This window comes from Zea mays, chromosome 4 (assembly GCF_902167145.1).
Source record: "Zea mays cultivar B73 chromosome 4, Zm-B73-REFERENCE-NAM-5.0, whole genome shotgun sequence".
NCBI lineage: Eukaryota > Viridiplantae > Streptophyta > Magnoliopsida > Poales > Poaceae > Zea > Zea mays.
The window spans coordinates 231,689,328-231,713,844 of NC_050099.1; the positions used below are offsets into that span (position 1 = coordinate 231,689,328).

The window sequence follows — 24,517 nt, forward strand, 5'->3', positions numbered from 1 at the left end:
TGCATATGTATGAATATGATGAAATATATCACAAGACAATCCCAAAATAGACGGCAGCAAACTAAACATTAAATCGTAAGACACCGTAAACAACCACACACCAGCATTAGTTATTTACACGTTATCGGCGTTCTACACAACACCATTAAAAAGACGACAACCTTTTACTTATTTACACAACACAACTACGACATCACAAGTACAAGCATTCGTCATATTCACTTTTATCATTCATTAGTTACTTATTATTAAACTAATTAAGTAAGTATAAATTTACGATGTTTTACACATAGTCAGACTTAGTTAAAAGGGAATAGTTGCTTAATCGGGTTTCACAATCATTCACAACCTTCTACTGCAAGCATACACCCGAGAGAACACACATGAGGAGATAGTTAATTCACAATTACAAATTGTACTACTTTATTGACGTTGGTTACTTAGTAGTATTAGCAGAAAGCCAAAGACATAACATTATTCATTTTGTTTCCCTGATATATAACTACACTTGCTAACTGTTGATTAAGCTAAGCTACTTATTAGACCTTAACCAATTAAGTTCACTAACTTAGTGAGATGTGTACTATTTACTTATATATAACCCCAAATTATATTAGTCACTGATTATTATTACTCATGTTCAATTAAAACCAAAACAAGCAAGCAATCACTCAAGTCAAACACAATAGAGTAGAGCAATCAATCACTTCTAACACATTTAGGACAGCAGCACAGTAGTTGTTTGTTTTAATCATAACTCTTCAAATATTAATCCAACAATAGCAAACTAGGACTTTCTGGAAAGCTTAAAAAGTGCTCTACAACTTTGGTATTTTTACCTCAGCATGATTAGACTCTTAGCAAAGCCGAATTGCGTAAACACAACAGCTCTGTCCAGATTTGGACAGATTCAGACTTGCGACTTTAATAATCCATAACCGCAGGTTCGGACATCCAAACAAATTGATCCTAGACTTTCTGGAAAGGTAATAAAATTGTCTACATATAATTTATAAACATCTCAAGGTAATTCAATATTTAACTAAGAATAAAAGACACTAGAAGGCTTTGCTGTCCAGAATTGGACAGATTCAGTCTTCAGACTTTAAACATTCATAACTTAATCTTCAGATCACCAAAAGGAGTGATCCAAGACTTTTTGGAAAGCTTAGAAAAAGTACTACATAACTTTTATAATCACCAAGAAGTGATTCTATGTTTAACCAAATCAAACAATTCAGTTTTTGAAATCTGTTCTGACAGTGGACAGAACACAGCAACCATTTTATAAAATTCATAACTCTTAATCTATCAGGCCTCTGGTTATGAAATTTTAACACAAACAAGATAAGAAAAGCATCTACAACTTTCTTATAACGACCATGAACAGATTGCAACATTAAATTGAACAAACAATACAGTTTCTGAAATCTGTACAGAATTTGGACAGATTCAGTTACTGAATTTGTGAACAGCATAACTCCTAAACTGTCAGACCTATGACTGTCAATTTTTAACACCAGCAAGATAATAAAGTTATCTACCACTTTTATATAGCACATATCTACATAAAATACAATTTAGTTCATCAAACATACAGCATGACGAAAACAGTACGTGCAGCCCAAAACAGCAACCAATAAAATTCAGCTCCTATTCACTTTAAAAATTGCCGCGTTCTAGAGACTTGAATCATTTTAACACTTAACCATTTGTTGGAGTTGAAACAATCAAATTAGGACCAACAAGTAGACTTACTAACTTTTTATCTAAGTTATTTCGTGCGCTAGAATTACCACACAATTAACAAACATATTCACCAAAATAAAACACTTCGGCACACATGTCCGACATCACACAAAATCATGATGAAGCACTATTAATATTTATCTTTAGAACACCATGACATAACCATTAAATCTCTAATTAGTTTTAAGGTATAACTCAAGCATTCCATGAACATGCATGATTTTATTTACTTCTAATTTTTCACTAAGTCTTGCAATTATAAAATAGGTGTTATTTTAGCACCAAATGAAACTATCTAATTTGGGGCTGGAATTTTTATGAGGCATAGGTAATGACAAATCATGACCAATTTATAAATTTCACATGCCCAGTTTTTATATTTTATTTAATACAAAAATAACAAATTATTAATGCAATAACACATGTGAGAGCAAGTTAAATCTAAAACTAATTATTTTCTGTGGATTCATGACCATATTAAGTTTTATTAGGCTACTATAATATCATTCAAGGACAGTGGAACACCATTTTACATTTTTGCATCTATACATTATTTTTAAATCATTTAAAACTACTTAAGGTGCATTAAACAAGTTAAATCACTAACTTAATCATACATGAACAACAATTCATGAAATTTTTACCAGTCACCAAGCATCACACAGAGGGTCTACTGTAAAAATCTGAATCCATTTCGAGCAATAGAGCTACATATCCAAAAATAACAATCAAAACAATCATCTTTTTCCTATTTAACATGTTTTAATTAGCACACCAAGAAAACAGTGAACAACCTGTAAGTTTTATATTTTTATTAGATGAAGTATGACAACATCTAACTAACAAAACAGGTTTCATCATTTTTGGATTTTTATAAATAAAATGATGGAGAGAAGCAAGTTCATTTATTCTCTATACCAGTTTTTAAATACGAATTTCTACAGAAAAACTTTTCCACTAAAACATGCCAACCTATAGATCCAATAGTTAGAGCATTTCATAAGGAAGCCAACAAAACAAATTTCACAATTTTAGGACCTCTAAAACTCGAGATATGAATTTTAGAACACAACACAAAAATCTGAAATTTTCAGCACACTCACATCCGCCCTGGGCCCACTTGTCATTGGCTCAAGGAGGTCTTCTTCCTCCTCGGTTTCTCACGTGAACAGCAGGAGGATGCGGCTGGTTGTGTCCCTGGCCGGTGCGTTGCTGGAATGAGGCGCCAGGGGAGGGAAGGAAGGGCTGCTGCTCTTGGGTGCCGAGTTGAGGAAGGAGAAAGTACAGGGAGGCTCGACCATGGGGAAGAGAAGCACCTGCTCGAGCTGGGGGCGCTGGCTGCTAGTGTAGAGGTGGCCATGGACGCTTGGGGAAGAAGAAGAGATGATAGGGGCGCCATGGGAGATGCAGGGGGCGAGGTGGTAGAGGGCAGGGGCTGCTGCGCGGCTTGCCTTTAAAGCCAGGGGCGCCATTGCCATTGGAGAATAGGGGTGGCCGCTGTAGAGCTCTGCACATGACAGTCTGTTGCAGCAGGTGGCAGAGCGACTTTGGCTGCCCGTTTTTGGCACCTTCTGCTTGGATTCGGATCTCGGTTGCTGCACAAAATATCTTCCTTGATGTATAATCTACAAATCGTGTACAGGACTTGAGGTCATTCGAGCATTGGTTAGAGAGTTATAGACCTACGAAAATTGGTTTGTCAGTGAGTTAGAAAACAGTGGAAACTCGTGAAAACTGAATGTCAAAGCATGTCAAACGGAATCGGATGAATGCCATCTTTTAACATGTTGTGCCCCTATTAGTTATTAACAACTTTTGTATTTGGGGAAACTTGAGTTGTTCAACAAAAATTTGGGAACGCGAGACGTCGATCCGAACGATGCTGATTTCAGACTTAGAAGAATTCGAATCCTGAAATCAGATTTTTATTCTGTCTTTATCGCACTGTTTGGAATACTTAGAGATTGAATCAAGGCTTGGTTTAAATATAAAATTTGTTGTATAACACAGGTTCTACAATTTTTATTAAAGGTCAAACCTCATATCTTGAATTTAAATAAAAGTTTCACTTTGGTCAAGGTAGCATTATTATAAAGCTTCAAACTATATTTTTAAGGCAATCGGGATATTTTCTCAATATTTTCTTGGTATTTTCTCTACATGAACCCTTAATAACTTTTGTTGTAGAGTTCATATAGAGTGTTTTGGGAAAGTTGGCATGACTTGGTCGAATTTATAAATTTTCTTTTACTTAATCGAGCAGTCTCAGGCAAGCGAAAGATTTATAACTTCACACGAATATTTGGTTCAAACTTTAAGAAATCTTTAGAATACACTTGATAGATAGAGATGAATGATGACATAAATATAACAAGCTGAATTGCATAAGAAATAATTAGAGGTTGAGACTACAGAGATTCGCTGGAGAATGTGGATTCGGACTACCTATTTGGACATAGACCGACTATCGAGAAAGCGGATTCGGACATAGATCGGATAACATCACAACTATCGAGAGTCCGAATAAATGAGTCTGGACGGGAGTCGCGAGACGATATTGACTTTCGAATTTGCATTTGCTCCGAGAAATAAAAGTTTTAACAGGCTCCAAATTTGGCTGTCCTTGAGATCGAATAATTCCAAATTTGGTGAAACATTCATGAGTAACTTGATAAATGGAGATAAATGTGATAAAGAGATAGAAATTTTCACTGAGCATCCGAGATTAAGATAAATCTCCCGACATAACACGAAACTGACACCTGGGGTGTCACAGCCTTCCCCCCTTAAAAGAATCTCGTCCCGAGATTCGAATGAGGATCTTTAAGGGCGGAGAAGCATGTAACTCCTAGACTGAAGATAGATGCAAATTCATGAGAGGTTATCTGACGAGATACGGAAGATAGATTTGGATAGAATATCGCGGCATGTTGAAATAAAATGCAACGGTCACTCTGAGAGAATGTTCACAAAAGACAGCACATTGTATAGTCTCGTAATGGATCACAACTATTAACCGTGATACGAGCGCGTGCCGAGCAGCTCAACCATGTGTGCACCATAGTAGGCTCTCGGTTTCGTCGCGGCACCATCAGTCGTTAGTCATGACACCATTACCAAACGCAACCAATGAGAAATCCACATAGCACAGATAGATGGAGCCCATGAGAGTATGGCTCAGAAAATAAGAATGTGACCGGAGTTGAAGCAGAGATTGTTGGCAAAAGAGCATCACATGAGAATTTTCTTCAACTCAGAGAATTATTTTATGATTAACACAGAGATTATTAGGTCAGAGATTTATACGAGAGTGGATATGAGGGGAACCAACCATGAGATCAAGATTGATGAGCTTTTTGAGACATGAGAGAACTAAAGTCAACAGCATAATCCATTGAACCGAATGGACACACCGCTTAGAGATAGAATCAATAAAACAACGTCATGATCCTCAGAGAAGAGTATGAGAACGATCATAATGAGATATTAGACTGATCCACATTTGATACATGAGAACAGGTTATAGCAGATAACCAGATAACGGAGCAGAATCATTAAGGGATCCAGAGATTCAGATGATAAAGCCAACATGATTCACAAGAAAAAGATTACCAGATTCAGGTCAAAAGAGAGGTCATCAACCCAGACGACTTATAGGTTGAGCAGAAGAGAATTTAATGAGGATCTTGGACAAGGCTTTCAAGAAGAATTTGGGACTGGATATTGTTTTGCGCAACAGACACCAACCAAAGTTTTATTTATTTTTTTAACATAAACAAGTGCACAAGGAAGCTTTAGGTTGAACTAGCGGTCAAGCTATGGGGGTCTACAAGCTGTGCATGTGTAAATTCAAGGGTAAACACACGAGGGCTAGAAAACACCAACACCATTATGTGATTAGATTTTTTAAGGGTTTCACTTGCTAAATTCAGGGTTACTAGGTGGGTGCCCGTGCGTTGCAACGGGAACATAGAATACTACGATAACTTATGTAGAAATATGTGGTGTTTACATCCGGTATGTACAGAATTTTTTCCATATAAGGACCACGTGTCGCGTCGCGTTCAACAACGCATCAGCAGAGAGTGTGCTAAAAAGGAGCCAGTCTCGCAGGTCGAGTGAGATATGGCGTCGGAGATGAGCAAGAACGTGAAGGCCCTTGACGAGCAGGAGGTCTCCTTGCAGCACTCGCGCGCCCAGACCAGCGATGTCGCCGAGGAGCAATAACAGCAGTAGCAGGCGCTGGATCCGCTGGCGTGATAGTCGTCCATCATGTCGCTGACGCTGGAGGAGCTGCAGAACTCGTTGTGCGAGTCGGGCCGCAACTTCGGGTCCATGAACATGGACGAGTTCATGGCCAACATATGGAACGTCGAGGAGTTCCAGGCCGCCACGGCCGGCTAGAACAAGGAGGGCGTGTATCGGGAGCCGGTGCCCGTGGCGATGACGACGGGCACAGGTGAGAACAGAGGAGGAGGAGGAGGGAGGGGACCGGTTCGGCAGGGGTCGTTCGCGCTGTCGTCGCCGCTGTCCCGGAAGACGGTAGAGGAGGTCTCGGCCGAGATCAGCCAGGGCCCAGTGGACTTCCAGGCCAGCGCGGCGTCGCAGCCCGTGCGGGATGCGAGGCGAGGTGTGGGTGGCCCATTGACTCACGCATCTGCAAGGTGGAGACGGGTGTCTTGTGGGGCTAGCATGTCAGTTAGAGATAGGCGAGGACATGGCCGCGCCAGGGCGCCCACGCTCCACTCTTAATTAGTAGTAGGATTATTACGTTTTTAATGATGCAAGTTGGATACATTTCCCTTTTTTTTAACTTCCCTAATATTGTATTGTCTCTCTTAATGAACTATATTTTCACACTCTTAATCTATTTACGCACGCACAAACTGAGATCTAGTCTCTTTCTTGTTCATGGTTTCGCACTATTTTCGCACCCTTAATATATTTTTGCACTATTTATGCATAGGTACATTGTGGTGTTTTAGGTAGGAAATCAAACAGGCCTGACATATTAAAACTCTGGTTAGTATTTAAAGTCTAACTGCTCCACTAAGTTGAATTAGTGAATAGTGATCACACATAGGCTAAGTTTAGATCCACTTTAAATGCTAGGTTGTTTTCATCAATTGGTATCAACACATGATATATATAGCCGTGGCTAAGGACTTAACTCTCTGCGTATATTAAGCAGTAAAAATAGTATGTAATAATTTGTCTGAAGAAAGAGCACCTAAGGTCACAGAGATCACATTGTCAAGCCAGCAACTCCTAAGATTAATGCTCAGGGTAAAAACAAATTAATTCAATTCCATCTGCGTATATTAAGCAGTAAAAATAGTATGTAATAATTTGTCTGAAGAAAGAGCACCTAAGGTCACAGAGATCACATTGTCAGGCCAGCAACTCCTAAGATTAATGCTCAGGGTAAAAACAAATTAATTCAATTCCATAATGATCCTGTAAAGTGATCTGAACTCACAGCATACTCAATTCCATAATGGCAAAGCATCACAAGCAGTTGATATGAATTATCAGAATGAGAAAACGCGACAGACATAATACTTCACTGTTCTGGATGCTTTGAACTGGGACATAGTTTGGTATGCATTATTCACTTCATGAACTGAAACTAAGACGGCAGTTGATATGTACTGCTACATTCTGGATTACATCAGTATTGCCATCTTTTGCTAACTATTTCAGTAGTACCGTGCCTGTAAGCAAGGCCTCAAAAGCACAAGATCAACCCTAATGACATGTCCCCCTATAAAGCTAATACTACTACCAACAAAACTTTCCATTGCCAAGAAAGCCTCCGATCTGTCTCTGTCAAGAAGTTGAAGCAGACCCCTCGCTTGTGGTGGCCACCTGTAACACTGCAGAAATACATAGATTTCAAACCAAATATTAGCATGATGACAAATTAACCTCTAAGAGAGACAACTCTAAGCTACACAATACATAGCGGAAACAAATAGAGATGAAGATTTTTTTCATTGACTTATTCTTATAGTAGCAACAAAAGTAGGCTCAGGAAAGGTAGGTGACAATCATAGAGAACGAAATGGATTGGAACCCTCAAAGAGAGAAGGTAATTTTTTCCATTACTACGCAAGTCGAAATTACTCCCTTGGCCCAGGTTTTCCATTACAACAGTAGAGAAGTAATTTACCTGATGATTTGAGGCCATCATGACATGCCACACCACAAGTCGAAACTACAATAAAATAATCTCACCAATGCAATCAACTTAAACACACCTCTAGCATATAAAAAAGTAAGAGATAGAGGCTACTTAAACAACTACTAATTGAATAAACACTTACAAGCGCCATCTTGATGAAAAGCTTAGCTTCGCTCGATCTCAAATCTGCACAACAACAACAAATAAAATTAGTGACATCAAACATGAACAGGCGAACAACAAAAATCAAGAAAATCACAAGAATTCTCTCGCTAAGAGGTGGGGGTAAGGTCAACAAAGATGACTCATGGCATGGTCTAGGTCGATTGAAGGATTCCCAAGCTTCAGCGATGAGCCCCTTCTTCTCGTAGTACTTGCCTAGAAGGGCTTGGGCGTGGGTGTTCTTGGGACTTAGGTGGACGTCCTCCATGAGATCGACACCATCCTGGTCGAGGCAGCGGCGGCGTGGAGTGTGATGAACTGCAATGAACTCTCTGACATCTATAACGTTCGGACATTTAAAACTCTATGTGATGCACAAATTAAAATCCTATGAAAGGATGGACTGAAGGTTTGATTTTCAGTATTTCTCTCAATTGTGTTAGCAGCCAAGTAATATAGTAGTTTGACAAAGTTTAACTCTAAATTTTGGTTAGCAATGTAGACACGGAAATAAAGTTTGGTACAATTATAGATGCAGTATTGTCTAGGTTTTAAGTTAACGACTCCAATAAAAAAATTGACACTGTCCGCATCTGATCAGCAACCACATATGTGCAACAATTAACAAGCAGAGTTACACATACAATATCAAGGAAGAGACTTTTTTAGATCCACTAACTTCTAAATGAATAATTTGTTTTTGAAGTAGAGTACATTTAATTCACACCAAAATAGTTTAAGCTCTAACTTCATCTGATTATTAAAATATAATTTGGCTAGTGCTAACAAAGGAAGACAATATCATTGTCTTATTATTCCTTTTCAGGTAATGTTAAGCTAAATGGTCAGACCAAAATAGTTATGTCATGGAATAGAGATAATAAATACTAACTGAGTTTGTAGAAATAGATAAAATATATAAGGTGGCATGGGTTGGGTATGTACCATGAAGCTTGAGAAAGGAGAGATGTTCTGGAATTGTCGGTTTTCCTGTAAACTCTGTAAGGAGAATCTTGCAACAGTGCACTTGAAGTTGCATAATCTAGAGTTGATGTTAGGTTGTATTCAGTATTGCTTGTGACATCCAAGAAATCAGCTCTAGTGACTTCAGATTGCTGTACTGATGTAATATCAAGATTCTCCTCGTTGTTGTTTGCCGCAGAAGTAACATATTCATTAACATCAGTACCTAATGTCACCTTGCCTTCATCGTCATGGATCCTAAAAATAACGGCTTATAAGAGCTACATGATAAAGATGGGGCTAAGAAAATAAAAGAAAGGAAAGGAACATACCTGCCATCTGATTGGTCAATTGAATCATCATCAGGAACTGTCGCAGCATCCCCATGACATTCTCATAGTACTTGCCTAGAAGGCGTCCCCCATGCAGAGTGAAATGATCAAATAGTGTTGTCGCTGTAGACACATCTCCATTCAGATCTGCCATCAAATAGGTAAACAGTAATACAAAATGAGAAACTTGATGAACACCTTCAGGAACATCCAATTCACAATGTAACACAATAGATGGCCATCGTCCCATTTTATTTTAGAAGGGGCATAATAGGTAACAGGTAAAGTAGTATAAGGATGGCAACATAGGGACACACATGTGTGATATCCAAAGACAAGGGGGATGTGTGATACCTACACATTAGGAAACAAAAGGGGAAAAAGATCCACAATTCCACATAATAAATAAAATAAAGAACTTACAACTTAATTTACTTATTAGTAAGTAGGGTCATCGGAATCATATAAGCCGGACAACATGGGGAAATACAGGTAAGACAAAGCAAGGCTGATTTTGACTTACTTTGGTTGTGCTCAAATGGAAGGCCATTGAGCTGAAAGTCATCTGTTTTCTCTATCGAGCCTTCATCCACATGACTGACAACTGCAGTATATTCTGATTGTATATCTTTACCAGAAGCAAAAACTTGTCCAGGAGATATCAAGCTTTCTGTATTGTCCTCTTCCAAATCTGCATATTTTTCAATGTCATCTTCATTGGCATCTGGCGTTGATGAACCTTGTGCATTAGCACTCATGGAAGGGGCTTCAACATCTATTCCCTCAGCTGAAGGTAACATATCAAATGCGGAAGCATCTTTAGGTAGAGAGTGCACCTCAACAGCACCGTTTGGCAACTTATCTGCTGCGACATGGCCTGCTTCTGATGCAAAAACTTATCTGTCTTTAGGTTGCTCGTGTCGTCAGTTTCCTTTGCTGACAACAACTCCTTGCTTGACGCCGACGCATCCTCTGTGCTTCCTGTGTAGCGGAGCTAACATTCCCCACTCCTTAAAATGCGGCTTGCCCCCAAGCCGCTGATGGTGTAGGACCAGCTTCTACAAGTGTGTAGAGAATCGAAGCTACAGGTTTAGGCTCGACATCAGCCTCTTGAATCGCTCTGGTAGTACATGAAGACGATGATGTTCTGTGAACCGGCAAAATTCCTTTGGACACGAAATTGCTCTCGTGGGACCTCTCTGGCCGAGGCATCTCAGTACCAGAACCAGACTTCTGTCTAAATAATTGTTGCAGTAGCCTCTTCGGCTTGGGCCTCTCGATATCGAACATAGCTCTTGGTGAACTCGCTGTCTTGATCTTGTCGTCTTTCACTATATATTTGCCTTTCGGCGAGGGCAATCCGTCAAGTCCCAAGAACTTGGCTACCAAGCTTGGCATTTTAGACTTCTTGGCTGCACTGATGCACAAGATGGCAACGACCTGGGCACAACTTTCTTCTCATGAGTAGACTTGGGCGTCATCAGGTAGCTGTTCGCCAAGTGTTGTGCCGACTGGCTCAAAGATGCCTGCTCAGTACTGGACATGGACACCAGAAATTGGCTGTTCTTTTGGAAATTATCCTTGACTGCATTCTTCAGCTCATCGGTCGGATACTGAAGTACTGAACGGTTCGAGTTTGGAACACTTCATTCCGCCCCGTCCCCAATCTCTCCATCTCCGGCTCTCCACCTTCCACAAATCCCCAAATCGCCACATCAAATCGAATCCACCCACCACGGACCACGCATTCGCCATGGAGTTTCCCAAGCGAGGGCGAGCTTTTCTCCAAGGTTCCATCGCGAGCCCTCGCTTCAGTTATGCCATCTGTGCTCCATTCTGATCCCTTACCTTTCTTCATTTGCAGGTTCCCTGCGAAGGAGCCCCAAGGCGACGATACCTGGAGCCGCCACGGGGGCCGACGAGAACGCAAGCTCTAAGCATCTCGTGCCGGTGGGGGCCGCGTCGCCGAAGAGGAAGAAGGTGCTCGGGGAGAGGAACGACAGCGGCGTCGGGGGCATGGAGGGCGCCGCGTCGGCACCAGTGCAGCAGCCAAAGCTCGCGTTGAGCCCCCCGACGCCCGCGAGCCGCGGCGCGGGGCCGTACGACCCGAAGACGAACTACACCACGCCGCGGCCGGCGTTCCTGCGCTACGACCCCGAACGGCGCCGCGAGATCCTCCTCCGGGTGTCGCGTGCGGCAGAGGTGATGTACGACGACTGCTCCAGCACCACATCCGGCACTGCGGCCTCGGAGGAGGACGGTGGCTCGTCCTTGGCCTCGGACGCGGCGGCAGACTCCCTTATCTCGTCGCCGCCGCTACGGGGGGGGGGGGGGGGCGTGCGCGGGTTTCGCGGCGTGGGCTGGTGAGGGCGGGGGCGGGGGCGGTCTACATTTTGCTCTTAATAGTTGTAGAGATATGTGGTGTTTACATCCGGTATGTACAGAATTTTTTCCATATAAGGACCACGTGTCGCGTCGCGTTCAACAACGCATCAGCAGAGAGTGTGCTAAAAAGGAGCCAGTCTCGCAGGTCGAGTGAGATATGGCGTCGGAGATGAGCAAGAACGTGAAGGCCCTTGACGAGCAGGAGGTCTCCTTGCAGCACTCGCGCGCCCAGACCAGCGATGTCGCCGAGGAGCAATAACAGCAGTAGCAGGCGCTGGATCCGCTGGCGTGATAGTCGTCCATCATGTCGCTGACGCTGGAGGAGCTGCAGAACTCGTTGTGCGAGTCGGGCCGCAACTTCGGGTCCATGAACATGGACGAGTTCATGGCCAACATATGGAACGTCGAGGAGTTCCAGGCCGCCACGGCCGGCTAGAACAAGGAGGGCGTGTATCGGGAGCCGGTGCCCGTGGCGATGACGACGGGCACAGGTGAGAACGGAGGAGGAGGAGGAGGGAGGGGACCGGTTCGGCAGGGGTCGTTCGCGCTGTCGTCGCCGCTGTCCCGGAAGACGGTAGAGGAGGTCTCGGCCGAGATCAGCCAGGGCCCAGTGGACTTCCAGGCCAGCGCGGCGTCGCAGCCCGTGCGGGATGCGAGGCGAGGTGTGGGTGGCCCATTGACTCACGCATCTGCAAGGTGGAGACGGGTGTCTTGTGGGGCTAGCATGTCAGTTAGAGATAGGCGAGGACATGGCCGCGCCAGGGCGCCCACGCTCCACTCTTAATTAGTAGTAGGATTATTACGTTTTTAATGATGCAAGTTGGATACATTTCCCTTTTTTTTAACTTCCCTAATATTGTATTGTCTCTCTTAATGAACTATATTTTCACACTCTTAATCTATTTACGCACGCACAAACTGAGATCTAGTCTCTTTCTTGTTCATGGTTTCGCACTATTTTCGCACCCTTAATATATTTTTGCACTATTTATGCATAGGTACATTGTGGTGTTTTAGGTAGGAAATCAAACAGGCCTGACATATTAAAACTCTGGTTAGTATTTAAAGTCTAACTGCTCCACTAAGTTGAATTAGTGAATAGTGATCACACATAGGCTAAGTTTAGATCCACTTTAAATGCTAGGTTGTTTTCATCAATTGGTATCAACACATGATATATATAGCCGTGGCTAAGGACTTAACTCTCTGCGTATATTAAGCAGTAAAAATAGTATGTAATAATTTGTCTGAAGAAAGAGCACCTAAGGTCACAGAGATCACATTGTCAAGCCAGCAACTCCTAAGATTAATGCTCAGGGTAAAAACAAATTAATTCAATTCCATCTGCGTATATTAAGCAGTAAAAATAGTATGTAATAATTTGTCTGAAGAAAGAGCACCTAAGGTCACAGAGATCACATTGTCAGGCCAGCAACTCCTAAGATTAATGCTCAGGGTAAAAACAAATTAATTCAATTCCATAATGATCCTGTAAAGTGATCTGAACTCACAGCATACTCAATTCCATAATGGCAAAGCATCACAAGCAGTTGATATGAATTATCAGAATGAGAAAACGCGACAGACATAATACTTCACTGTTCTGGATGCTTTGAACTGGGACATAGTTTGGTATGCATTATTCACTTCATGAACTGAAACTAAGACGGCAGTTGATATGTACTGCTACATTCTGGATTACATCAGTATTGCCATCTTTTGCTAACTATTTCAGTAGTACCGTGCCTGTAAGCAAGGCCTCAAAAGCACAAGATCAACCCTAATGACATGTCCCCCTATAAAGCTAATACTACTACCAACAAAACTTTCCATTGCCAAGAAAGCCTCCGATCTGTCTCTGTCAAGAAGTTGAAGCAGACCCCTCGCTTGTGGTGGCCACCTGTAACACTGCAGAAATACATAGATTTCAAACCAAATATTAGCATGATGACAAATTAACCTCTAAGAGAGACAACTCTAAGCTACACAATACATAGCGGAAACAAATAGAGATGAAGATTTTTTTCATTGACTTATTCTTATAGTAGCAACAAAAGTAGGCTCAGGAAAGGTAGGTGACAATCATAGAGAACGAAATGGATTGGAACCCTCAAAGAGAGAAGGTAATTTTTTCCATTACTACGCAAGTCGAAATTACTCCCTTGGCCCAGGTTTTCCATTACAACAGTAGAGAAGTAATTTACCTGATGATTTGAGGCCATCATGACATGCCACACCACAAGTCGAAACTACAATAAAATAATCTCACCAATGCAATCAACTTAAACACACCTCTAGCATATAAAAAAGTAAGAGATAGAGGCTACTTAAACAACTACTAATTGAATAAACACTTACAAGCGCCATCTTGATGAAAAGCTTAGCTTCGCTCGATCTCAAATCTGCACAACAACAACAACAAATAAAATTAGTGACATCAAACATGAACAGGCGAACAACAAAAATCAAGAAAATCACAAGAATTCTCTCGCTAAGAGGTGGGGGTAAGGTCAACAAAGATGACTCATGGCATGGTCTGGGTCGATTGAAGGATTCCCAAGCTTCAGCGATGAGCCCCTTCTTCTCGTAGTACTTGCCTAGAAGGGCTTGGGCGTGGGTGTTCTTGGGACTTAGGTGGACGTCCTCCATGAGATCGACACCATCCTGGTCGAGGCAGCGGCGGCGTGGAGTGTGATGAACTGCAATGAACTCTCTGACATCTATAACGTTCGGACATTTAAAACTCTATGTGATGCACAAATTAAAATCCTATGAAAGGATGGACTGAAGGTTTGATTTTCAGTATTTCTCTCAATTGTGTTAGCAGCCAAGTAATATAGTAGTTTGACAAAGTTTAACTCTAAATTTTGGTTAGCAATGTAGACACGGAAATAAAGTTTGGTACAATTATAGATGCAGTATTGTCTAGGTTTTAAGTTAACGACTCCAATAAAAAAATTGACACTGTCCGCATCTGATCAGCAACCACATATGTGCAACAATTAACAAGCAGAGTTACACATACAATATCAAGGAAGAGACTTTTTTAGATCCACTAACTTCTAAATGAATAATTTGTTTTTGAAGTAGAGTACATTTAATTCACACCAAAATAGTTTAAGCTCTAACTTCATCTGATTATTAAAATATAATTTGGCTAGTGCTAACAAAGGAAGACAATATCATTGTCTTATTATTCCTTTTCAGGTAATGTTAAGCTAAATGGTCAGACCAAAATAGTTATGTCATGGAATAGAGATAATAAATACTAACTGAGTTTGTAGAAATAGATAAAATATATAAGGTGGCATGGGTTGGGTATGTACCATGAAGCTTGAGAAAGGAGAGATGTTCTGGAATTGTCGGTTTTCCTGTAAACTCTGTAAGGAGAATCTTGCAACAGTGCACTTGAAGTTGCATAATCTAGAGTTGATGTTAGGTTGTATTCAGTATTGCTTGTGACATCCAAGAAATCAGCTCTAGTGACTTCAGATTGCTGTACTGATGTAATATCAAGATTCTCCTCGTTGTTGTTTGCCGCAGAAGTAACATATTCATTAACATCAGTACCTAATGTCACCTTGCCTTCATCGTCATGGATCCTAAAAATAACGGCTTATAAGAGCTACATGATAAAGATGGGGCTAAGAAAATAAAAGAAAGGAAAGGAACATACCTGCCATCTGATTGGTCAATTGAATCATCATCAGGAACTGTCGCAGCATCCCCATGACATTCTCATAGTACTTGCCTAGAAGGCGTCCCCCATGCAGAGTGAAATGATCAAATAGTGTTGTCGCTGTAGACACATCTCCATTCAGATCTGCCATCAAATAGGTAAACAGTAATACAAAATGAGAAACTTGATGAACACCTTCAGGAACATCCAATTCACAATGTAACACAATAGATGGCCATCGTCCCATTTTATTTTAGAAGGGGCATAATAGGTAACAGGTAAAGTAGTATAAGGATGGCAACATAGGGACACACATGTGTGATATCCAAAGACAAGGGGGATGTGTGATACCTACACATTAGGAAACAAAAGGGGAAAAAGATCCACAATTCCACATAATAAATAAAATAAAGAACTTACAACTTAATTTACTTATTAGTAAGTAGGGTCATCGGAATCATATAAGCCGGACAACATGGGGAAATACAGGTAAGACAAAGCAAGGCTGATTTTGACTTACTTTGGTTGTGCTCAAATGGAAGGCCATTGAGCTGAAAGTCATCTGTTTTCTCTATCGAGCCTTCATCCACATGACTGACAACTGCAGTATATTCTGATTGTATATCTTTACCAGAAGCAAAAACTTGTCCAGGAGATATCAAGCTTTCTGTATTGTCCTCTTCCAAATCTGCATATTTTTCAATGTCATCTTCATTGGCATCTGGCGTTGATGAACCTTGTGCATTAGCACTCATGGAAGGGGCTTCAACATCTATTCCCTCAGCTGAAGGTAACATATCAAATGCGGAAGCATCTTTAGGTAGAGAGTGCACCTCAACAGCACCGTTTGGCAACTTATCTGCTGCGACATGGCCTGCTTCTGATGCAAAAACTTATCTGTCTTTAGGTTGCTCGTGTCGTCAGTTTCCTTTGCTGACAACAACTCCTTGCTTGACGCCGACGCATCCTCTGTGCTTCCTGTGTAGCGGAGCTAACATTCCCCACTCCTTAAAATGCGGCTTGCCCCCAAGCCGCTGATGGTGTAGGACCAGCTTCTACAAGTGTGTAGAGAATCGAAGCTACAGGTTTAGGCTCGACATCAGCCTCTTGAATCGCTCTGGTAGTACATGAAGACGATGATGTTCTGTGAACCGGCAAAATTCCTTTGGACACGAAATTGCTCTCGTGGGACCTCTCTGGCCGAGGCATCTCAGTACCAGAACCAGACTTCTGTCTAAATAATTGTTGCAGTAGCCTCTTCGGCTTGGGCCTCTCGATATCGAACATAGCTCTTGGTGAACTCGCTGTCTTGATCTTGTCGTCTTTCACTATATATTTGCCTTTCGGCGAGGGCAATCCGTCAAGTCCCAAGAACTTGGCTACCAAGCTTGGCATTTTAGACTTCTTGGCTGCACTGATGCACAAGATGGCAACGACCTGGGCACAACTTTCTTCTCATGAGTAGACTTGGGCGTCATCAGGTAGCTGTTCGCCAAGTGTTGTGCCGACTGGCTCAAAGATGCCTGCTCAGTACTGGACATGGACACCAGAAATTGGCTGTTCTTTTGGAAATTATCCTTGACTGCATTCTTCAGCTCATCGGTCGGATACTGAAGTACTGAACGGTTCGAGTTTGGAACACTTCATTCCGCCCCGTCCCCAATCTCTCCATCTCCGGCTCTCCACCTTCCACAAATCCCCAAATCGCCACATCAAATCGAATCCACCCACCACGGACCACGCATTCGCCATGGAGTTTCCCAAGCGAGGGCGAGCTTTTCTCCAAGGTTCCATCGCGAGCCCTCGCTTCAGTTATGCCATCTGTGCTCCATTCCGATCCCTTACCTTTCTTCATTTGCAGGTTCCCTGCGAAGGAGCCCCAAGGCGACGATACCTGGAGCCGCCACGGGGGCCGACGAGAACGCAAGCTCTAAGCATCTCGTGCCGGTGGGGGCCGCGTCGCCGAAGAGGAAGAAGGTGCTCGGGGAGAGGAACGACAGCGGCGTCGGGGGCATGGAGGGCGCCGCGTCGGCACCAGTGCAGCAGCCAAAGCTCGCGTTGAGCCCCCCGACGCCCGCGAGCCGCGGCGCGGGGCCGTACGACCCGAAGACGAACTACACCACGCCGCGGCCGGCGTTCCTGCGCTACGACCCCGAACGGCGCCGCGAGATCCTCCTCCGGGTGTCGCGTGCGGCAGAGGTGATGTACGACGACTGCTCCAGCACCACATCCGGCACTGCGGCCTCGGAGGAGGACGGTGGCTCGTCCTTGGCCTCGGACGCGGCGGCAGACTCCCTTATCTCGTCGCCGCCGCTACGGGGGGGGGGGGGGGGGGGGGGGGGGGGGGGGGGGGGGGCGTGCGCGGGTTTCGCGGCGTGGGCTGGTGAGGGCGGGGGCGGGGGCGGTCTACATTTTGCTCTTAATAGTTGTAGAGATTTGGAGGGGGGGCCTTTTACGATCAAAATAGACAACAATATAAATTTTTTTTTGCTGGTTGGGGGCTTAAAGGGTTGAACAACTATAACATTTCCTAGATAGCAAGACAAGAGGATCACATAACACAACCTAATCAAGTCTATCATAACAAACACAGGACAAGTCATTTCTTATGGTTCACAAGGTGGCAATACATCACATTATTCACAATTTCTTATTATTGGAATAAAGGTGAGAGAAGCATGTTGATGCACAAAAGACAATGATGCGACAATCATGATGCATGCTCATTCTAGACGTCTTCTCAGACCTAACTAGTTTTTCGGATGCTTGTACAGCATCCTAATAGTAGTAGTAATAGCCTTTATGGCCTATATAAACAGCCACCTAGCTACCCATCTATTTCCTAAGGCTTCACGTCCTAGGTCTATCTTGATCGTCCTGATATCTATCCAACTTTGGTTTCTAAGCAAGTTTTACTTAAAAAAAAGTTGGTAATCATGACTTATTGACTTCTCTGTACTGGTATTCGCTCCGATACCAGCTGTGGCGGAACCGCCCGAATTATTCCAGCTTAAGTGCCCAAGTCGCACCCTTAAGGGCAGCAACACACTTAAACAAGAATAACCCGTCAGTCCCTCGGATCTAGTCCGACAAAGCCACTTATCCAGGATCGAATACCACTAGCTCACTCGAAGGTGAGGCACAGAGAAATACAATAAAACATAATACCACAAATTTAATAAGTATCATTAGTGATTACATTATCGGAGTTTCAGAAATAATAATCATAAATTTTAATGCAGCGGAAATAACTAACGGAGAAAACCGAGTAACATGGCGAAGCCTGGCCACGCTACTCCTCCTGGTCCTCTCCTGCGGAAGCAATAACCCACCTAACCGTCTATCCCGGTGGCAGGGATGGAGGCCAAGTCACACCATCAACCAAATCAAGGAGGTACCTGCAAAAATTATGCCACAAGCAAGGCTGAGTATACTAATACTCAGCTAGACTTACCCGGTGTGAGGAGTCTACTCCTCTACCTCTAGACATGCAGCTGTTTGGCTGAGGGGTTTGGTTTGCCAAAAGCACTAGCTGAGTCTAAAATCAAGTTTTAGCTTTTCAAGTTCTAGAATAATAATTTTAGACTAGATGAGAACCTATCTATTCATACATGGTATCAAACATTATATCAATCAACATCTTTTGCGAGTATCTCATTTCCACTTATTACTCAATGCAGTACAATGGATCAAGCAGTCTCATTAGCTGCGAGAAGCAGACGATTCGAATCGAGTTTTATCCTTGCAAGGTAAACCTAAACACACGACATGTCAGGGTACTCCGACCCCACACATGTCAACCGTCCCCATCGATTCCCCGTTCGCGTCCAGGCCTCACCGCCTTGGCATACAATGCTTCACTGACCCCGGCTGCCGCCGTGCAGTGACCGCACTTGTACCCACCATATCTAGAATGGGAGACCCAGTCTCAGGTCGCATGAGGGATAAAGTCCGCGCCCGGCTTCACTCAGGTACTAGGTTTATCGGTTACCATTTTTCCCGACATGTGCTTAGTACGTTCAAAAGCTTGACACAGGTATCCGCACGTTAATCCTTATTCCAATTTCGTCTCATAGACCTGAGAGCACCTAGAGGGGGGGTGAATAGGTGATCCTGTAAAACTTCAAAACTTAAGCCACAAAAACTTGTTAAGTGTTAGCACAATTATGGCCAAGTGGCTAGAGAGGAGTCAAAACACAATAACCACAAGAAATCAATCACAGAGATGACACGGTGGTTATCCCGTGGTTCGGCCAAGTACAAAACTTGCCTACTCCACGTTGTGGCGTCCCAACGGACGAGAGTTGCACTCAACTCCTCTCAAGTGATCCAATGATCAACTTGAATACCACGGTGTTCTTGCTTTTCTTTTCTCAATCCCGTTTGCGAGGAATCTCCACAACTTGGAGCCTCTCGCCCTTACAAAAGATGTTCACAGAGAATCACAGAGCAAAGGAGGGATTAGCAACTCACACACGACACAAAGATCACAGCGAATACGCACACACAAGACCCAGACTTGAGCTCAAAAGACTAGCACACTAGAACGGAGCTCAAATCACTAGAATGTCGAACAAGTGCGCGAGATTGATGTGTGAGTGATCAAGAGTGCTCAAGGAATGCTTGTGTATTCTCCTCCATGCGCCTAGGGGTCCCTTTTATAGCCCCAAGGCAGCTAGGAGCCGTTGAGAACACATCTGGAAGGCTATCCTTGCCTTCTGTCGTCGGGCGCACCGGATAGTCCGGTGCACACCGGACACTGTCCGGTGCCCGATTTATTTCCATAAACAGCGCATCCGACCGTTGCTGTCTGTTGCAGATCTGGGCGCCGTTGGCGCACCGGACATGTCCGGTGCTCACCGGACAGTCCGGTGCCCCATTCCGACCGTTGGCTCGGCCACGTGTCGCGCGCCGATCGCGCGGCCGACCGTTGGCCCGGCCGACCGTTGGCTCACCGGACAGTCCGGTGCACACCGGACAGTCCGGTGAATTTTAGCCGAAGTCGCCGGAGAAAAACCCGAGAGCGGCTGGTTTGCTCCACGCTGGTCTGGCGCACCGGACACTGTCCGGTGCACACCGGACAGTTCGGTGCCCCAGCCCGAAGCAGCCCTCCACTCCTCTTCTTCTTCCTGTTTCTAACACTTAGACAAGAATATTAGTACACAAAACCAATGTACTAAGGCTTAGAAACATACCTTAACTTGTGATTTGCACTTTGTTCATCCATGGGCATATTTTCACATTTAAGCACTTGTGTTTGCACTCAATCACCAAAATACTTAGAAATGGCCCAAAGGCACATTTCCCTTTCAATCTCCCCCTTTTTGGTGATTTATGCCAACACAACATAAAGCAAGTGGAACAAGTGCAAAACTACTTCAAATAAAAACTAACTTTGAGTTTTATTCAATTTTGGCATATATGGATCATCCTTTGCCACCACTTGGTTTGTTTTTGCAAATCAAACTCAAATCTCTATCTCTAAGTCAAACACACATGTTGAGGCATAAAGAGAGTCATTCCAAAAGAGATTGATCAAGGATTTCAAAAACTCCCCCTATTTCCCATAATCACCACTTCTCCCCACAAGAAGCCAACTTTTGACAATAGAGACAATAAGAGATAATAAAAGCTTTTGACAAATAAGAGATAATAAAAGCTTTTGACAAAAACTCACAAAAACTCTATTCTACTATTTTCAAAATCTCTCAAGTGGTAGCTGATCCATTTATTACTTTGGCCTTTATTTTCTCCCCCTTTGGCATCAAGCACCAAAACGGGATTAATTTTGGCCTTTTAACCCCATTGCCTCACCAAAGTCTTCAATTAAGAGCAAATGGCAATAAGATTTCATGAGATGAACTTGGAATTAGTTACCCTCTCATCGGAGTGCAGTGGAAGTCTTTCATGGTCCAAGTCCACCTTTTCCCTTTCAATCCTCCTTCGAGACTAAATTATCAAACTCAAGCACATGGTTAGTCTCAAAGGGTCAAGTTGTAACACATCTCCCCCTAAACATGTGCATCACTTTGCAACGGACTTGTGAGGTCCAGGGAGTGTTTGTACAACTTGAGCATAATAAGCAACAAAATGCAAAAAGGAACATGATCAAAAGCATAAGTACATGTATGCTACAATTCAATCCAGGTTCCGCGAATCTATGACATTTAGCTCACTACGCAACCTGCAAAAGGTCTTCTCATCTAGAGGCTTAGTGAAGATATCGGCTAGCTGGTTCTCGGTGCTAACATGAAACACTTCGATATCTCCCTTTTGCTGGTGGTCTCTCAAAAAGTGATGCCGGATGTCTATGTGCTTTGTGCGGCTGTGCTCAACAGGATTCTCCGCCATGCGGATAGCACTCTCATTGTCACATAGGAGTGGGACTTTACTCAGATTGTAGCCAAAGTCCCGGAGGGTTTGCCTCATCCAAAGTAGTTGCGCGCAACACTGACCTGCGGCAACGTACTCGGCCTCAGCGGTGGATAGGGCAACGGATGTTTGTTTCTTAGAGTTCCATGACACCAGGGACCTTCCTAAGAATTGGCACGTCCCCGATGTACTCTTCCTATCGACCTTACATCCAGCATAGTCGGAGTCTGAGTATCCAACTAAGTCAAAGGTAGACCCCTTTGGATACCAGAGCCCGAAGCAAGGCGTAGCAACCAAATATCTAAGAATTCGCTTCACCGCCACTAAGTGACACTCCTTAGGGTCGGATTGAAATCTAGCACACATGCATACGCTAAGCATAATGCCCGGTCTACTAGCACATAAGTAAAGCAAAGAACCTATCATTGACCGGTATGCTTTTTGATCAATGGACTTACCTCCTTTGTTGAGGTCGGTGTGTCCGTCGGTCCCCATCGGAGTCTTGGCGGGCTTGGCGTCCTTCATCCCAAACCGCTTTAGTAGATCTTGCGTGTACTTCGTTTGGGAGATGAAGGTGCCGTCCTTGAGTTGCTTCACTTGGAACCCAAGGAAGTAGTTCAACTCGCCCATCATCGACATCTCGAATTTCTGCGTCATCACCCTGCTAAACTCTTCACAAGACTTTTGGTTAGTTGAACCAAATATTATGTCGTCGACATAAATTTGGCACACAAACAAATCACCATCACATGTCTTTGTAAAAAGAGTTGGATCGGCTTTCCCAACCCTGAAAGCATTAACAATTAAGAAATCTCTAAGGCATTCATACCATGCTCTTGGGGCTTGCTTAAGTCCATAGAGCGCCTTAGAGAGCTTACACACATGGTCGGGGTATCGTTCATCCTCAAAGCCAGGGGGTTGCTCCACGTACACCTCCTCCTTGATTGGTCCGTTGAGGAACGCGCTCTTCACATCCATTTGGAACAACCTGAAAGAATGGTGAGCGGCATATGCTAGCAAGATACGAATTGATTCTAGCCTAGCCACAGGAGCAAAAGTCTCCTCGAAATCCAAACCTGCGACTTGGGCATAACCTTTTGCCACAAGTCGAGCCTTGTTTCTCGTCACCACCCCGTGCTCGTCCTGTTTGTTGCAGAACACCCACTTGGTTCCCACAACATTTTGCTTGGGACGAGGCACCAGTGTCCAAACTTCATTGCGCTTGAAGTTGTTTAGCTCCTCTTGCATGGCCAACACCCAGTCCGGATCTAGCAAGGCCTCTTCTACCCTGAAAGGCTCAATAGAAGAGACAAAAGAGTAATGTTCACAAAAATTAACTAATCGAGACCGAGTAGTTACTCCCTTGCTAATGTCACCCAGAATTTGGTCGACGGGATGATCCCTTTGGATCGTCGCTCGAACTTGGGTTGGAGGTGCCGGTTGCGCTTCTTCCTCCATCACGTGATCATCTTGTGCTCCCCCTTGATCACACGCCTCCTTTTGATGAACCTGTTCATTGTCTTGAGTCGGGGGATGCACCATAATTGAGGAAGAGGGTTGATCTTGCTCATCTTGTTCCTGTGGCCGCACTTCTCCAATCGCCATGGTGCGTATGGCGGCCGTTGGAACGTCTTCTTCATCTGCATCATCACAATCAACAACTTGCTCTCTTGGCGAGCCATTAGTCTCATCAAATACAACGTCGCTAGAGACTTCAACCAAACCCGATGATTTGTTGAAGACTCTATACGCCTTTGTATTTGAGTCATAACCTAATAAAAACCCTTCTACAGCTTTGGGAGCAAACTTAGAATTTCTACCCTTCTTCACTAGAATGTAGCATTTACTCCCAAATACACGAAAGTACGATACATTGGGTTTGTTACCGGTTAGTAGCTCATACGACGTCTTCTTGAGGAGGCGATGAAGGTAGACCCTGTTGATGGCGTGGCAAGCAGTGTTAACGGCTTCCGTCCAAAAGCACTCGGGGGTCTTGAACTCTCCTAGCATCGTCCTCGCCATATCGATGAGCGTCCTGTTCTTCCTCTCTACCACACCATTTTGCTGTGGTGTGTAGGGAGCGGAGAACTCGTGCTTGATCCCTTCCTCTTCAAGGAACTCCTCCACTTGAAGGTTCTTGAACTCGGATCCGTTGTCGCTCCTTATCTTCTTCACTTTGAGCTCAAACTCATTTTGAGCTCTCCTGAGGAAGCGTTTGAGAGTCCCTTGGGTTTCGGACTTTTCCTGCAAAAAGAACACCCAAGTGAAGCGGGAAAAGTCATCAACAATAATTAAACCATACTTACTTCCTCCTATGCTCAGATAGGCGACGGGTCCAAAAAGGTCCATATGCAGCATCTCCAAGGGTCTTGATGTTGTCATCACATTTTTGGTGTGATGAGAGCCTCCCACCTGTTTCCCTGCTTGACAAGCTGCACAAGGTCTATCTTTTTCGAATTGAACATTAGTTAGACCTATCACGTGTTCTCCCTTTAGAAGCTTGTGAAGGTTCTTCATCCCCACATGTGCTAAGCGGCGATGCCACAGCCAGCCCATGCTAGTCTTAGCTATTAAGCATGCATCTAGACCGGCCTCTTCTTTTGCAAAATCAACTAAATAAAGTTTGCCGTCTAATACACCCTTAAAAGCTAGTGAACCATCACTTCTTCTAAAGACAGACACATCTACATT

General features: G+C 43.6%; 2 protein-coding genes and 4 pseudogenes across 4 annotated transcripts; 2 read left to right on the forward strand and 4 right to left on the reverse strand.

Moving 5' to 3' along the window:
* Positions 1 to 5,813: 5,813 nt before the first annotated feature.
* LOC103655958 (uncharacterized) lies at positions 5,814 to 6,662 on the reverse strand (annotated as a pseudogene).
* Positions 6,663 to 7,214: 552 nt separating this feature from the next.
* LOC103654725 (uncharacterized) lies at positions 7,215 to 10,686 on the reverse strand (annotated as a pseudogene). Its single transcript, NR_163245.1, has 7 exons — positions 9,914 to 10,686; positions 9,391 to 9,537; positions 9,041 to 9,316; positions 8,312 to 8,413; positions 8,076 to 8,119; positions 7,922 to 7,966; positions 7,215 to 7,625 (listed from the first exon to the last, which is right to left on the reverse strand). The product of NR_163245.1 is annotated as an uncharacterized protein (transcript).
* A 47-nt stretch (positions 10,687 to 10,733) lies between these two features.
* Positions 10,734 to 11,757, forward strand: LOC103655960 (uncharacterized). The gene is made up of 2 exons (XM_008682621.3): positions 10,734 to 11,180; positions 11,255 to 11,757. The coding sequence occupies exons 1-2, from the start codon at positions 11,144 to 11,146 to the stop codon at positions 11,755 to 11,757; spliced, it is 540 nt and encodes a 179-aa protein (XP_008680843.3). The 5' UTR covers positions 10,734 to 11,143.
* Positions 11,758 to 11,871: 114 nt separating this feature from the next.
* Positions 11,872 to 12,720, reverse strand: LOC103655961 (uncharacterized; annotated as a pseudogene).
* A 663-nt stretch (positions 12,721 to 13,383) lies between these two features.
* On the reverse strand, positions 13,384 to 16,721 carry LOC103654723 (uncharacterized; annotated as a pseudogene). Its single transcript, NR_163244.1, has 6 exons — positions 15,975 to 16,721; positions 15,452 to 15,598; positions 15,102 to 15,377; positions 14,134 to 14,474; positions 13,980 to 14,024; positions 13,384 to 13,683 (listed from the first exon to the last, which is right to left on the reverse strand). The product of NR_163244.1 is annotated as an uncharacterized protein (transcript).
* A 73-nt stretch (positions 16,722 to 16,794) lies between these two features.
* On the forward strand, positions 16,795 to 18,208 carry LOC103655956 (uncharacterized). Its single transcript, XM_035967624.1, has 3 exons — positions 16,795 to 17,241; positions 17,316 to 17,766; positions 18,187 to 18,208. The coding sequence occupies exons 1-3, from the start codon at positions 17,205 to 17,207 to the stop codon at positions 18,206 to 18,208; spliced, it is 510 nt and encodes a 169-aa protein (XP_035823517.1). The 5' UTR covers positions 16,795 to 17,204.
* The last annotated feature ends 6,309 nt before the right edge of the window (positions 18,209 to 24,517 follow it).

Coding starts and splice junctions, on each gene's coding strand:
- LOC103655956 (XM_035967624.1), top strand. CDS start 17,205: ATGGAGTTTCCCAAGCGAGGGCGAGCTTTTCTCCAAG. Junction 17,242..17,315: donor AGGGCGAGCTTTTCTCCAAG/GTTCCATCGCGA, acceptor CTTCATTTGCAG/GTTCCCTGCGAAGGAGCCCC. Junction 17,767..18,186: donor TCCCTTATCTCGTCGCCGCC/GCTACGGGGGGG, acceptor TGCTCATTCTAG/ACGTCTTCTCAGACCTAACT.
- LOC103655960 (XM_008682621.3), top strand. CDS start 11,144: ATGGAGTTTCCCAAGCGAGGGCGAGCTTTTCTCCAAG. Junction 11,181..11,254: donor AGGGCGAGCTTTTCTCCAAG/GTTCCATCGCGA, acceptor CTTCATTTGCAG/GTTCCCTGCGAAGGAGCCCC.